The following is a 16695-nucleotide window of genomic DNA, read 5'->3' as shown; positions in this document are numbered from 1 at the left end:
TTTAGTAATTATCTTTCCTAAGGCTATTTTACATTATATCCATTTTACATTCTACTTACTAAATGAGAAAAGGAGTCCTTAAACATAAATCCATAAAAGATTTTTTTTACAAAAGCTTTTCATTCAAAGTCTCATCTGAACAAATGTCTGAACATTTATTGATCAGTGCCCAATGTTTTTCAGAAATTTTGCCATTTGCCTTTTTTTATTTTTATTTTTTAGGGTCTGGTCGTGGGGCCTGAACTTTGGGCCTGGGCACTGTCCCTCAGCTCTTCAGCTCAAGACTAGTGCTCTACCACTTGAGCCACCTTCCCAGCCCCGCCTTTTTTTATTTTTAAGATTAACTCCCAGTTTGCTTATTAAACCTTTGTTACTAAGATATATACTTCAAATATTTTTCTTTTTTGTTTTTTGTCTTTAGATCTACTACTTTTTTTTTTTGCCAATTCTGGGGCTTGAAGTCAGGGTCTGGTTGCTGTCTCTGAGCTTTTTTGTTGAAGACTAACACTCTACCACTCGAACCCATGATGCTACTTCCAGACTTTTTGGCATGTAATTGAAAATAAGAGCCTCGCTTACTTTTCCTGCATAGGCTGGCTTTGAACTGAGATTCTCAGCCTACTGAGCTAGGATTACAAGTGTGAGCCACCAGCACCTAGCCAATAACCACCACTTTTAATAACATCTCTGAGCTTCTTGAAGAGTAATTTATTATGTATGTACCTTAAAAAAAATCTGGGTATGTCATAATCCAAGATTGTATACCTGTCATATCAGCCATGAGTTTCTATAAAGTAGGAATTATGTAAAGCACTTGGAAGAAGAGCATAGTGCCCATAGCAAGCACTAGTTTCTGTTTTCAAATGTTAGGAAGTAGTTACTATTAAATGCAAGAAGTAAGAAAAGAGACTAAAGGAAAGCTATTGCTCAAAGGAGGACTCTTGCGATAACTTGTAAATAGAGGTCAACTTGTAGTGGTCGAATTTAAACCCATGGGAGTTGATCATTAACCTGTTTATTGAAAGCTTATTATTGGCAGAGCACTGTGACTTGTGAATGATGTGCTCATGTGTATAAGGTACTTCCTTCCTGGAAAAAAAAATTTTTAAAAATCTTTAAAAAGGGATAAGTCAGAAGAAAGTAATTCATGTGTATATGCAAACATGATTCAGTAATAGTCGGTTAAACTCAGGAACAGTTGTATGGTGCTGTAGAGGTCTAGCTTTGAAAGGATGCATTCTTAAGTTAAAACCTGTACGACTTTCAGTCCCAGAAAGGATACTGTAGAGCCCTGGAGTAAGCAGTTCCCCTAGGTAACCACTAGAGACAGGAGGTGGTAGTTTGAATTAGGCTGTATTACAGGATAACTGATATGTGAGCAAGGTGAACTGAGCAGGGAGGTTGACTCAGCCACTGAAACACAATCATTTCACTTATTTGTCCCTTGTTTCTTTGTAAAACAAGTTGTTTTACTGAGTTAACTGTTAATTTTTCCTAAAGTGAAAATCTAACAGACAAATGATTGTTCTCTATTCTGCTAGAGACAGATCAATAATGATAGGAATCTTTAGAATGTATATCTTTTGGGTGACTGTACTTTTGTGGATTGTGCATGGTTTTGAGGAGGCTATTCAGACTCCTTTGGAATGGCAATTTTACTTTTACCTCATAATGGCTTATTTGATATAAAGAGCAGCTATCATAGTGATTTGGCATAGATACATACATTTTCAGAACTAGAAATCACTGAATTCAGTTAATATCGAATAAAGTAGAAACTTTATAACATGAAACTTCAGATAAGGGTGGGGGTGTGGTGCAGTATAACTCCTTGGGATTGATCCCTAGTGCCACAAAAACCCCTAGACCACCTCTGAAAAGTTTCAGATGAAAGTGAAGTTTGGATGCTGTTAGGTAACAAGCCAGGCTTAGATTCCAGGCTTCCTATAGTTAATATCTGGAGCTCATTTTGAGACTTACTGAATTTGAATGACAGTTTGGGTATTAACAAGTGAATTGGCTGGAAGGATGAAAGAAGAGCGTGTACATTTTATGTTAAAAATGTGATTAAAGGGGCTGGGGATTTAGCTCAGTGGAGGATGATTAAAAAATAGTCTCTTATTGATCTGTGGCTAATGACTTTTAGTGGTTAGGTCATTCTGACTGGGTCAGCCATCCATCAGGTGCTCATTGTTTTGTAATATGGCAGGGGAAGTTAATCCAAAGTACATTGCATTGCTAGCAGCAATAGCTCAGTGGATAACTGAATATAGATTTTTATCTTTGGCTGTGGATATTATTAATTTGAATTAATGTGTTTCCAAAATAGCCTGGGCCAGGTTATCTCTTAAAAGGATGATTCTAGAATCAGATTTCCTGCATGAAGCATACAAAATTGTATTTGTATGGTACATTCTTCCTGAAGAATGTGCCTTGCTCGGTTTTTATTTTTTATGGTTAGCTTTTTTGTTGTTGTTGGTCATGGGGCCTGAACTCTGGGCCTGGGCACTGGCCCTCAGCTCTTCAGCTCAAGGCTAGCACTCTACCACTTGAGCCACAGTACCACTTCCAGCTTTTTCTGCTTATGTGGTGCTGAGGAACTGAACCCAGGGCTTCATGCAAGGAAGGCAAGCACTCTACAACTGGGCCACCTTCCTAGCCCCTGTGGTTAAAGACATACCTGACCTAAAAACAAAAACAAAGTTTTAAGGAACCACCACTTTAGTGGGTATAATGGTCTTTTCCCATCTACTTTCACATAATCAGTTTTTTGCAGTGTTGCATCTTGGGTCTTTACAGATACCCCTTCCCGCACAAAACTAATGTATCTCTGCAAATCAAGAAATATTTACATGACAATATTTGGAAAATATTAAAAGTGAACCATAATAGGAAATGTGAAGTAGGTCTGTAGAACTTGGATTGAGACCTTTCCTTCCTTCCTTCCATTTCCCTCTCTCCCTCCCTCCTCTATCTCTTCTTCCTTCCTTCCTCTTGTCCTCTTTTATTCTTTCTTAGGATGACAGACCAAGTCCTTATTTTACTTAGCGTGTCTACTCCTTTGTTATCATCCAATTATTTCTTTCCCTCTCCAGTCACTCTTTACCTTTGTATACCTCTAGAAAAAAAAATTTTTCCCATGAAAGCTCACTCCTCTAAGTCTCAAACTGTTTATTTCCTAATGTTTTTCCATTCTGTGCCAGCATTGCCTTGCAAGCCTCAGAGCATGGACCATCAACTATGTGGGCCCGTCAACTTTATTCTTGCCCTTCCAATATCATTACTACTCCATATTTTTTCCTCCCTTACACCTGCACCTTTTAGCTTTCTATTACCTGAAATCAGCCTTTTTAAAACAATTATTTCTCAATCATCTATGGGACAGGCTCCTGTCTACTCTCAGAGACTTTGGCTGCTGGCTTACCATTTTCTTCCTGACCATAGCTTAACTAATGTGTCTTAACTAGTGTATCATGTCCCCTTTACAACCAAGACTTTCCATTCATTGACTGTCAGTGACCTTCGAAGACCTCTCATCAGTAATTCCATATAATTACCTCTCCTGAAAAGTCACTCATGCACATACTATCACTTTTTGCCAACTCTGTCATTATTCTGTTACCATTTAATTCATTTTCAATTTCCTGATCCTTAATCATTTCAGTACTGTTTTGGGATATCTTTGCAGTATGTTCAAAACCTTTTTTCTTATTTGCACCTGTTGGGTAGACTCTTAATTCCTCATGAAGCAGGCAATGCCTTCACTGTTAATGCCTTTTCCTAAATTGACTGGACATTGCTGGAGAAGGGCAGAAAGCAGAGTAGTTCTATCATAAATGCATAATCACAGAACTTAAATTGGGCCAAGAGAACATAAATTCCTCTAATTTTTTTAGCTGCTATATTGAGAAAATAGAAGCCTGCCTTCAGGAATTGTCATCTTTCACTAAACATACAAAATTGACTTATTTTGTAAAAAAAAAAAACTTTTTTTCCAGACTGAGAGCGACTGTACCTGTTTCACAAGTACCTGGTTCTGAGTTCCAATCTTGGTTATAAAAGAGCCGTTTCCCAGTCGTAGTTTCTATTTCTTAGTTTCTATTTCTTCCTTCTTTTCTAGAAACTCTTAAAATGCTGTTTTTTCTCCCTTAATGTATTCAACTAATTCCTCTCACTTTTTTCTTTAGTTTCATTTTACATCTCTCTTCTATCATTACCATTACCATATGACTCTCTAGCCAAACTTAAAAAGTTTCTTATATCTACAGTTTCTTATCTAAAGCCATGGATTGGATTTGATTTAAAATTCAGAATATTTTAGATTTGGAAAAACATTTTCAAGTCCATACCATGTGTGACATAATGGCCTCAGGTGGTTGTGAAGGAGTGCCTTGTTATCAAATATAGCTATTTTCACTCTGAAATATGTAGCTTTTTAATTTAAATATGACAAGACAACATGATGCATAGTCTCAGTCCATGTCAGATTTGCTTCTAAAGGAGTTAATTCCTTGGGTGAGCCAAGAAGACATTTAGAAGCCACAGGCCAGAGGATCATGAGACCAGCCTGGATGATGAGTCAGTTCTAGACCAGCCTGGACTAACTAGTTAGTTCTAGACTACCTTGACCAATGTAGCTAAGACACTTTCCCAAAAAAGCAAAAGCAAAACAAGAAAACCAACTGGGAGTTATTAACTTAGGGCTTGTGGACTTGGAAATTATAGAAAAGAGATCATAGACATGCACTTCTGCTGGTTTTCTCACCTGTCTTCTGTATTTTAACCTGTTCTGGCTTTTGCTTCCTTCTCTTTTTACCAGTGGCTCTTGCTAACTCTAGCAGTGACCTTTATCACATTTCGCCAGTGCATTTTCAGCCCTCCTGTCTTCAGACTACCATCATTGTCAGATCCATCATACACTGTTCCCTTAGCTTCCCTTGTACCATCAGTTCTCCTTGTTCTTGGTGCAGGTACGTCATCTTGTCTTGCATTTAAATGCTGGGCTTCTCTAAGACTTTGTCCTAGTGCCAGTATTTTTCCTACTCCTGTATTATCTTCCTTGGTTATCAGAGCTTACTTGATCCAGATAACCCTTGCCTTTGAGCTGGCCCTTCCCATCCCAAACATGCCTTTATGTTCTCCTGTCCTTTCTCTTTTCTCTCTTTACTATTTACTGTCCTCATTTTGCTGGCATCCAGATCTGTGGAACAAACATTAAGGTCTTTGGTATGGCTTATGAGTCCTGAATGGCTGGCCTTTCCTACTTCTCTAGCATCTTAGCCCCTTTTCTGTCTTCTCCTACCCTTAAGGCCATTATGCAATGTGTATGGAATGTTCCTCCTTTCTACACTAATTTTTTTTTTGTCTTAATTCCAGTACTTTCTTCCGTGTGCCCTGTTAGCAGATCTTATATCACCATATATTATTGTTCTTCATCATCATCATCATCATCATCATCATCATCATCATCATCGTACTGGAGCTTGAATTCAGAGCTTTCGTGTGTTTCCAACCTTTTGGCTCTGGTTATTTTTTGAGTAGGGTGTCACATTTATGTCTGAGCCAGCCTGGACTGATCTTCCTATTTATATTTCCTGCATGGTTGAAAATACAAGTGTGTATCACCACATCAAGCACGTCTTTCTTAGACTGCCTTTGAACCCCAATCCTCCTCATTTCTACTTTCCAGATACCTATAATTATAGGCAAGAGTCACTGATCCCAGTCCATATGATTTTTTTATAATATAGTAACAGTTTAAATAATATGATCATTTAATGTTTTCTTCAACTAGACTTTAAGCTCTTAACTACAGCAGTGTGCATGTACTCTTATTATATTCCTATCATAATACCTAGCATAATTGAATAAATTCTGTAATTTATCTTTTCTAATTTAGTAGTTTCTGTGTTTACTACTGTAGCAATACAAAATTCCATAATTTTTATGTGACTCTAATAATGTTAGTACTGTTTTGAAAATTATGTGGATACATTTTTTTTTAATTCAATGATCTAGGGGTGTGGCTCAGGTGGTAGCATGCCTAGAGCAAGCTTGAAGCCCTAAGTTCAAATCCAAGAACTGTTAAACAAAAATTCTATGAATTGCATATATCAAGATCAAATTTAAAAAGTCTTACTTTGATCTAGCTCGTAATATATCCTTCATATCCTTAATTCACTTTTTCTATATTAACCTCTTCCCCTGTATTCTTTGTAGATAGTTGTGTTCTAGTAAAATAAAGCTTGTTCATCAGTGTATAAATCTCACAAGGTTAAAATAGTTTAACCATCTGCTAACTGACCAGACAATTTTAGTCTTGTGAAAGGGTGTGGTAGATGAGGTAAGTAGAGGGTTTAGGTAGAATGTTAGAATAAGGCTCTGTGAAGAAACCACCTTCTGACCTCTTAATACTGAAACTTAACAGTCAGTTCGAAATTAGGAAGAGATTTGATAGAGGTTAAGTATAGGAGAGTCTTGACAGTAGGGTATTTCCCAGGATGGCTGATAGGAATGCTCTCAGCATTTATATCTCACTGATTTAGAGAAAGGATCTGTGTTTTTAAAAGATATAAATTCTTTGCATATTAATCTTAATCTATATTCTATAAAACATGTGATGTATTTTTAGAACTTAACTTTAGCCTTTTCTATTTTACTCCTTATTAGGAAAATCAGTAGGATCTCAGTCATCTCGAAGTGAATCTGAAATTGTGCCAAAAGTAGCTAAAATGACTGTTTCTGGAAAGAAGCAAACTATGGGATTTGAAGTGCCTGGGTAAGATTTGAAGACTCTCTCCCCACTTTTGAGAAATAGTATTGTTTCCTTTAGTTTGTCAGAAAGAATCTATGTCAGTTTTGCATGTATTGGCATGGGAAGGTCCCGTGTCCTCAGTGTAACATGGTACAACAAAAGAGAAGGGATTGGAAGTTTGTCTTGAATATAGCTTTGTATGCGTATTACTTCATCTCACTGTCAGTTCCTCATATAAATCATTTATAGCTACTTAAACTGATTTTGTGAAATTTAGTTTTGTGAGAGAGGGGATCTGTACCACTAGATGGCATGGGTAAGCAGGGCTGAGGTGTTAAAGGTAGGCAGTGAACCATGGAATTACAAATTACATTTTAATAACTAAAATATTTAACCTTTTAGATTTTCTATTGAATAAAATGATCATTGTAGCAATGGCATAAAATTAAACTCACCTAGAATTCTAGATTGATAGAGGAGAATGGTTATAAGTCAAACAGTAGTATTTTTTTTTAATCTTAATGTCTAAAATTGTTGCAGTGCTAAATAAGAAACATTTAAATTAGTGGAGATTTTAAGAGGTAAAATAGAATATATTTGAGACTTTTTAAATGAAGTTACTAATATAACTAGTGCTTTTCTCTGGAAATATAGGGTAAAAAGTTAATGTTGAGCATGTAAAACTGCTCTGAGGGGGAAAACATGAACAGTGAACAAGAAGGAGATAGATTTCCTCTTCTAACCATTTCCATTTTACTCTTAGGTGGTTTGTGTAACTGCTTTCTGTATATAGTTTCTCTGTGCCTGGTCCACATTAAGTTGGATCAAGTTTGCTTCATTCTTAACAGCATGCAATTTAACAGGCTCCTGGCCTAATTCTATTTATTTATAGTTTTAAAGGGAATGCAAGGCAGAGTGCAATCTGCTTGAGTAGCTCACATTCTTCATAGCTGTGCAGGGCCAGCAGCTATGCTGTTTGTGCAGGGATTGGTCAAAGAGCTGAGGGAGCTCTGAGGTCAGTGCTCACCTGTGGAGGCACCAGCGTCCTCACGGAAATGAGAAAGTACTTAGGTGGTCTTAGTTCTGCCCTATGTATCTCAGACTCTCACTAGACTGTACGTTTTATTTCTGTCTTTTTTGTTTGTTCATTTCTTAAAGCAATGCATCGTATATGTTGTAGTTTTTAGTAAATTAAGTCTGTTGAACTAGTCAATTCACTAAGGTTTAGTAGGTGAAGGCTGTTGGACTAATGCTGTTTTAGAAAAAAAATCAGGAAGTATAGACGTTTAGAAGTATTTAAGCTTAAGTGTTTGAGCAAGGAAAAAAGGTTATAGCTCTGTTGTCAAAAAAATGAGTCAGTAGAAATTTTTTTTACAATGCCTTATTTGATATAAGTTCTAAAAAATATAAAATGTCTCCTTTATGCCATATATTTTGATAGAAATTATGATATAACCAAGGCTGTGGTCTATAAAGTTATTTTAGCTTTGACTGTATTAAAGGTCTTGTACTTATTTTCAGGATATCCCTCTCCCTCTCCTTTCTCCCTCTCTCTCCTTTTTCTTTTTCCTCTCTTCTGTCTCTCCCTTCCTTCCTTCCTTCCTTTCTTCCTTCTTTCCTTCCTTCCCTCCTACCTTCCTTCTCTACCTTCCCTCCTTCCTTCCCTACCTTCCTTCCCTACCTTCCTTCCCACCTACCTACCTTACCTACCTACCTTTCCTTCCTTCCTTCCTTCCTTCCTTCCTTCCCTTCCTTCCTTCCTTCCTTCCTTACCTTACCTTCCTTCCTTACCTTACCTTCCTTTCCTCCCTCCTAACCTTCCCTACCTTCCCTACCTACCTATATTACCTACCTACCTTTCCTTCCTTCCTTCCTTCCTTACATACCTTTCCTTCCTTACATACCTTTCCTTCCTTACCTACATACCTTTCCTTCCTTACCTACATACCCTTCCTTCCTTCCTTCCTTCCTTCCTTCCTTCCTTCCTTCCTTCCCTCCCTCCCTCCCTCCCTCCCTCCGTCTCTCTCTCCCTCCCTCTTACTTACAAGCTGGCCTCAAACTCATGATCATGTTAGGCTTTTTTCCACCAGGATCCTCAAATCTGTATTTGTGTGGTTTGCATCTGGCTACTTGTCAGTAGGCTCTAGCCACTGGGCTGAGATCATTTTTTGGTTTACATAGATGATGGAGAGAAACATATTCTCTGTCCCTGTGACACTATACAACATACTTTTAAACACTGCTTTCTGATCTTTCTGTAGAGAAAATGGTCATGGTCTCCACACACCTCAGAAAGGACCTCCTGGTGAAGATAACAGCATCATTTCTTCTGACAGTCTTGACACCGTCTCTAAGTCAGCTCTTCCACCCCACTCCATTCAAGTGTCCGAAGAGCAGAGCGCAACGCCGACGTCAGTGAAAAAGTCTGGCAAGCTGAAGCAGCAGATTGATGTGAAAGTGGAATTGGAGAAGCGGCAAGGCGGGAAGCAGCTCCTCAACCTAGTGGTCATTGGTAGGCCTTCCTTCCTCCAGAGTCTCAGTCAGCTCTGTGATGGCCTGGCAGCTCCCAGGAGTGGCATGGGAACAGTGAGTTCCTCTGTGGGCGTAGTGATGTGCAAACAAGGAGGCATGGCATCATAATGCTTCCTGTCACCCTGGTGACATAATGCCAGTTACCAAGGCAGCCATTAGTCTTGGTTTGTGGCACTTTCACTTTGTAAGCAAATGAAAGAGAATTCATTTCCAAAACTGGGAAAGTTTCTTCCTCTCAAAAGAGATTTACTTTTTATTCTCTGTTTAGATGTTTGAGCTGTCACTTAATAAAAATTGTATTTATTTATGCAGTGCTGCAATGCAAACAATATCTAGATATGGACCTACTATTAATCTTGAATCAATTTTCCTTAGGTCACGTTGATGCGGGGAAAAGCACTCTGATGGGCCATTTGCTTTATCTTCTGGGTAATGTGAACAAAAGAACTATGCATAAATATGAACAGGAGTCTAAAAAGGCTGGCAAAGCTTCGTTTGCATATGCATGGGTCTTGGACGAAACGGGTGAAGAAAGGGAAAGGTAGTCCCAATATTTCAGAATTTTCTATTTGAAATGGTCCCATTATTTAAAATAACTGTGCAGTATGTGTTGTTCTAAATTATGTGGTCTAAAGCAATGAAGTGCTTTAGGAAAAAGTTTTATGAGGGAAATTACTGGTTTGACACAATGTCAATTATTGTTTTTCTCATTGTAATTACATTTTTTTTTTCGTTTGAAATCTGTGAGAATAGATGAAAGGCATGTTTATCTAATGCAAAATAGAACAAAATCACCACACAGAGGTAGCAAATACCTAAAGCTAATTTTTTATGGGAGAAGTTTCACTTGTCACATTCCTAGGTATATGTCCAGTTGTTTTGATTTTGAGATGTAAGACTTTATTTATTGTTTGGGGTTTGCTTTCAGTTTTTTGTGATGGTCTTTAATATGTGGTACAGGTCAGCCTGGAACTTATATCTTCCTCTCTCAGTCTCCTGAGTGCTGAGATTTAGAGTAAGACTTAGTATTAGGCTGTGAAGGAAAGGCAGCTGTGGTAAACTTGATTCTGTGTAGAGTTCATAATGATCAGTGACTTCAAGATACCATGCCTAATTCATTTTTGTTCTTTCTATGTTTTCATGAGACAGAATCAAAAATAAACGTATCCTACCCTATAGATGGTAACTAGTCAGTTACTCCGCCTCTGTTTCAATGTTAAATGCTAGTTTGGGAGAGATTCTAACAGGAGAATATAGATACATAGCTCTGGCCAAAGAAAAGTATTTTTTAGAGGTCTTTATAAAGCCATGATAGACATGATTTATGGTTGTCATGGCATAAGGGAGCAGAGGGCATCTTAATAAAGTGAAATGGCCGATGTACCAACTATCTCAAAATGATGGCTAACAACCTATGAAGATCTTCTGAATTAGCAGATAATAAACTGAATTCCTCAGTTCCTTTCATCTGATTAATATATTAGAAGTCTATCTGCCTTTTGGGTGGAAATTCATTTTCTCATAGTATTAGTTTACATCCTACATATAAGACAATTCTTCATGAAGCAGATTATGATGGTCCTTGTTTTTTGATAAACAGCAATTTATATATATTTATATATTTATATAGCTATCTTTTGAACTGTGTATAGTTTTACAAACCTATATTCTACCCTAATAAGAAAATTAGTTGGACAGTGGCCATATTTTGGAGAACACAATGCGTATATTAGAATTATAGAGGATACTAATTTTAGAAAGGTAAATAATTCCTACCTATCTATTTAAAGAGATTGAGAAAAGTGCAATTTAAGTATTATGTCTTGGTTGAACTTGTAGTTTATTACAGTGACTATTAGGACTTTTTTTTGGTAAGTAAAAGGAAATGCTTCTTCATTATGTAGCCCACATTTTCCCCGTCTAGATTCCCCAGGTCTAACATGATGCAGTATTCTTGTAGACTTTGCTTGGGCGTTCTTATAATCTGAACCTTAACTTTTTCTGGTTTACAAGAGGTACTTTGTTGGTCTTACAGTGAAATGAGATGAAGGCAAATAATTTCTCTTTACCGCTTTTGAAAAAAAAATAGGCATCTCTAACCTGTTTTCTCAATGTGTAACATACTGACCAACTTTTCTGATGAAAATTTTATGAGTTTATTTCTAACTTGGGGCAACCTGCCTTGTAGAGTGGTCATTTTTCATATTTTTTTTCATTGCAGTCTTTATTTTTCTCTAAAATGGACTTATATTCCCTTCTTTGCTCACATCTTACACTATTTCTCACAAAAAATTAAGGAAGTGGGAAATATTAGTATTTTAATTGTTCAGGCTGTATCCACAGCCTCTTTTAAAGACACACATACTTTTATTACAACAAAAAAGTTCAATTTCCCCCCACCCCCAAAAGTTCTGTCCCCAATTGATAGCTTGGTTATTTGAAATAAATACAATAAGGTTCTCATTATTTAGTTTATTATTTAGGCTGTTATTTAGGAATTTAACCTGTATCAATGACTGTTTACAAAGTGTATTTGTTTTGTTTTAAGGGGAGTGACAATGGATGTTGGCATGACAAAGTTTGAAACTGCAACCAAAGTTATTACATTAATGGATGCTCCAGGCCATAAAGATTTTATTCCAAATATGATTACGGGAGCAGCCCAGGTATCAGATACTTTCTTACCTAATTACACTAATTTATTTATATGACTTATTTGATACTGGGGTTATAATTCTAGAAGTTGAAAATACAGTACATTTCAAAATTTTTGAACTATTTAAAAGTTGAATTTTTTATTTTTCAAGTATTTTAACTTATATGTTGATAGTATTCATCCTTCTTATGTTCTAATTTTGTTTATATTTTCCCATTTGCGTGGATATTTTAATTGTTAATTGTTTAATTGTTAAATAATCAAATATACAATTTTCTTTATGTCATTATTTTGGCATCCTGTGAGTACATATTAATATAAATTTTTATTAAAAAATGTAACCCAGCTGGTAGCTACTTAAGAGGTTGAGAGCTGAGGATTGCAGTTCAAAGCCAGCTTGGGCAGGAAAGTTGGTGAGACTTTTATCTTTAGTTAAGCACCAAAAAAGCTAGAAGTGGAGCTGTAGCTCAAGTGGTGGAACACTAGTCTTGAGCACAAAAACTCAGGGACAGTGTCTAGGCCCTGCGTTCAAGCCTTAGTTTCTGGCACAAATATATATACACACATACCTATATATTTATCTGTGCAGTTCTCATGTTATTTGCATTTGGTGTTTGGTTTTAGGTTGGAGTTGTATTTGAAGTCTGATCAAATTGTTGAGTAACTTGTCCCTTGAATTAAAGTAATTTTATTTTTATTTTGTTTTGTTTGTGGTTTCTGTAGGCAGATGTAGCTGTCTTAGTTGTTGATGCCAGCAGGGGAGAATTTGAAGCTGGATTTGAGACTGGAGGACAAACTCGAGAGCATGGCCTCTTGGTCCGATCTCTTGGAGTGACACAACTTGCAGTTGCAGTCAATAAAATGGATCAGGTATCAGAATTTGTTTTTGGTGCTAATTCAGATATTATTCTGGCCATGTGGAATCCCATGTGACTAGTACTTTCATGAGTCAAATTCTGTCTTAAAAATAAGTGTTTACAATCCTATGCTAAGTAAATGACTTATTAGTAATTGTTAGGCAAAAATATCTTCTCATTTTCAAAATTAATTTTCAGAACTTAAAAATTATTTTTTATTACAATAATAATATAGGATGGAAGTATGAAATTATTTGGTACATCCTTCCAGTTTTTACACACAAAGATCTTTTCCAATACAACATTGTTTTTTTAAGACAACATCAATATTATAATGTATGTTTCTAATAATAAGTCTTGGATAAAGATACTACTTTTATAATTTAGTCTGTTTTAATGATAGGATTTATTTCCAATCATCCCATCCTGCTGAAGACTTCCAATTGTTTGTGTGTTATGTGTAAGTGTCTTTAGAAGTAGTTTGTTGTGTGAAAATCATTGAGCTTAAGGGCATATATGTTTTGTTTTAATTTGCCAATTCCAAGGTTTGAACTCTGAGCCTCACAATCACTCAGCTAGTGCTCTACCACTTGAACCATGCCACCAGACCACCCAGCTTTTTGCTGCTTATTTTGGAAAATAAAGCCAACCTGGACTGACTTTGAACTCTGATTTTAACCTCCTGAGTCCCCAGGAGTATAGGCATGTGCTTAACTTTCTTTTAAGATTTGCTGAATGTGATTCAAATGCCTTTGAGAAAAGTTGTGGTTATTACTTATGTAACATATAATATATTTACTTTCCAAAATCCTTCTTAAGAAAGCTATAAGAATTTTTTTATTTGGTAAAAAAGAGCATAATCTTTCTGGACTGGAAATGTGGTTCAAGTGGTAGAATGTTTGTTTAGCAAGCACAAGTTATGAGTTCATACACAGGGTTGCAAAAAAACAAAAAGAAACAACTAAAAGCATAATCTTTCTTCATTGCTTATGAATATTAATAATATATTTTCTTTGGAAACTGTGAAAATCATTTTTGTTTTGTTTTTTTGGTCGTGGGGCTTGAACTCTGGGCCTGAGTGCTGTCCCTGAACTCTTTAGCTCAAGGCAAACGCTCTACCACTTGAGCTACAATCTCACTTCCTTTGGTTTTCATTTGAACATACATTCAAATACACATTCTTTTGACTTTCTATTTAGACATTGTTTTTCCCCTTGGATCAGATAAATACCTACATTTTCTAGTAGTTCTTTTATAGTATTATTACGCGTATTTAAAGTTTTTCCTATAACATTGTAGTATTGGCAATTTCAAATGTAGAGAAAAGTTGAAGGAATTTTATTACAAACACCTATATTGTGTGTACTATGTTAAGATTTTACTAGTGCTTTGATCACATTTTTCTCTCTACTTTCTCCCTTCATTTATCTATCTTACTTATCATGTATTTCGATAAGTTTCAGATATTAATTAGTACATTTACACCTAAATATTACTACATATTATTATTATGAGTTCATATTACAAATACTTTTTTAGTCTGGCGAGTGTCAATTTTATTTTATTCCAATAGTTGATTCTGGCATGGTTAAATAAATAAATCACTATTGTTCCCCAATTCAAAAATCACTTTTAATATATATTAAAAATTCTAAGTACATTAGCAGTTGTAAGTTTTTTGTTTTAGGAAAGATTAATTTTAGGCCTTATCAAGATTAAATTTTAGTTGGTCGTTTCAATTTTAGCAGATTTTATATTTGATAGATTTTTATACTTATAGTCTTGATTATAGTTTATTGTAGAAATATTATATATTATATTCTGAAGGCACAATTCTAAAAATAAGTTGGATCTTTATCAGGTTAATTGGCAACAAGAAAGATTTCAAGAGATTACTGGAAAACTTGGACAATTTCTTAAGCAAGCAGGTTTTAAGGTAAGAATTTTATTTAGTTATTTCTGTAAATCATCTTACTTGATATAAGGAAACTGTACAACCAGTTAATATTCTTATCTTATTAACTGTGTTTAACTCCTTTTTGCTTGCTATTTCTTCCTAGTATATGTATATAATATATTCTTTGGACTATTTTACCTTAGAAATTGTACATGTTGAATATTTGGCTTAGATTTTATAGAGGTGAAAATCTTCTCATTACATATACTAAATAACATCACAAAGAATATTGGTAGAGAAAAGTTTGTCCAGCAAAAGTCTGTAATGTGCCTGTCACTAGATAAAAATGATTGAGTGTTTTAGAGTATATTTTTGTATTTCCCACAAATAAAAACAAAAATGAAACAAAACTATTAGATCAGACACCTCAGAAGATAGAGTTATATATTTCACTTAGCTTTTGAAAAACATGTTATAGTTGCTTTAGAAATTTTGGTGCAGTTATGGTAATGATGAATCCTTTAAGTTTTTGTTTAAACAATTGTAATTAATTTCATATGTTCAATATTTTAATTAGGAAAGTGATGTGGCTTTTATTCCTACAAGTGGTCTCAGTGGTGAAAATCTAATCACAAGATCTCAATCTAGTGAGCTCACGAAATGGTATAAAGGACTATGTTTATTAGAACAAATTGGTAAGTGTTCTGGCATTCTGTTTGCAATACATTAAAAGTTACTAATAAATTATTTAGAGTTCTTCATGAGAGACAACATATGAATGGTATGTATGAAGAAAGCATTATATTTGTGGTCAGAGGAATTAGGATACCAGTTTTGAAATGATGTGCAATATTTCAACTAACACTCATTTTCTTCTGAGGCTTGAGCCTGCCCTACCTTCCTCATGGATTGTTGTGGAAATTAAATGAATAACATGGGGCAAAATATGTTTTATAAATATAAAGTATATGAATATCAGTTATTTACAACTCTTACCAACTGTAATTTAGTAGAAGTGAGGATACAATGATGGGTTCATTGGAGTGAGTAAAAACAAGTCTTTCTTTGGTGCTGTAAATTGATCCTCTTTTGTTCATACTAATCACATAGTCTTCTGCTGAGCTACATTTACAGCCCCTTTAAATTCAACTTTGCTTTTTGCCATTTTCTCCCAGATTCCTTCAGGCCTCCTCAAAGATCTATTGACAAGCCTTTTAGATTATGTGTGTCAGATGTCTTCAAAGGTACGTGCTGCAGGGCTTGTTTATCAAAGTTATTCTATTGTTCTCTGTTTCTCCCTTCTCTATTCTGATACTGTTTGACACTGGTCAAATTAATCTTAATTCATTCTTTTCTTGTGGTGTGAGGCTTGAACTCAGGACCTCATGTGTGCTAGGCAAATGTTGTACCACTGAGCTATACCCTCAGCTATCAAGTTAATCTTAAAATGCCCAGTTCTAGTCACATGGCTCCTCTACCTAGAAAACTCTTTTTTCTTTTCCCATCTCATCTTCATTGGCTAAGTATTAAGAAAACCTTATCTTTTGCTTTCTAACTTTGTGTTTTTTCCTCTCGCATTAGTTCCTTTTAGTTTCCATACACTCCAATCGAAGTGGATCATTCACTGTTTCTTAAGTTAGGACCAGTATTGCCACTATATTTACTCATGTTTCCATGTTTTGGTATTCTTCTCTTCATTTGCGCTATCCATCTATAATAGTCTAGGTAGAAGACAGATATGGGTAAAATGGGAAATGTAATACCAAAAATTGCTAATTATGATAAAAAAGGAGCCATAAGATATGAAGAAACCCTACATGTTACCATAGGGCTGAGAAAAAGGATAAATATGGAAAGAGCTTAGACTTCTCTACTGGAGATGGTACAGTATTAAATATCTAAGAATATATGTTACTTAATGTGTACAAGAGCCTATCCAGAAAATCATAAAATGGAACTAGAATAAAAGAACTTAATAAATTTTAAGGATATCACATTT

The 16695-nt window shown here is 35.4% G+C and overlaps 1 protein-coding gene across 1 annotated transcript in view; it reads left to right on the top strand.

Moving 5' to 3' along the window:
* Hbs1l (HBS1 like translational GTPase) overlaps nucleotides 1-16695 on the top strand; it is a 69656-nt gene that overhangs the window by 34517 nt on the left and 18444 nt on the right. The window contains exons 5-12 of the mRNA XM_042667579.1: nucleotides 6670-6778; nucleotides 9016-9266; nucleotides 9662-9827; nucleotides 11835-11952; nucleotides 12666-12812; nucleotides 14661-14735; nucleotides 15274-15391; nucleotides 15872-15940. Coding sequence (XP_042523513.1) covers nucleotides 6670-6778; nucleotides 9016-9266; nucleotides 9662-9827; nucleotides 11835-11952; nucleotides 12666-12812; nucleotides 14661-14735; nucleotides 15274-15391; nucleotides 15872-15940 — 1053 coding nt within the window. The remainder of the gene's footprint in view (nucleotides 1-6669; nucleotides 6779-9015; nucleotides 9267-9661; nucleotides 9828-11834; nucleotides 11953-12665; nucleotides 12813-14660; nucleotides 14736-15273; nucleotides 15392-15871; nucleotides 15941-16695) is intronic.

Source organism: Dipodomys spectabilis, unplaced genomic scaffold (assembly GCF_019054845.1).
Source record: "Dipodomys spectabilis isolate Male_0828 unplaced genomic scaffold, ASM1905484v1 ptg000001l, whole genome shotgun sequence".
NCBI lineage: Eukaryota > Metazoa > Chordata > Mammalia > Rodentia > Heteromyidae > Dipodomys > Dipodomys spectabilis.
Note: the sequence above shows the minus strand (reverse complement) of the source record. Positions and strands in the feature narration are given on the sequence as shown.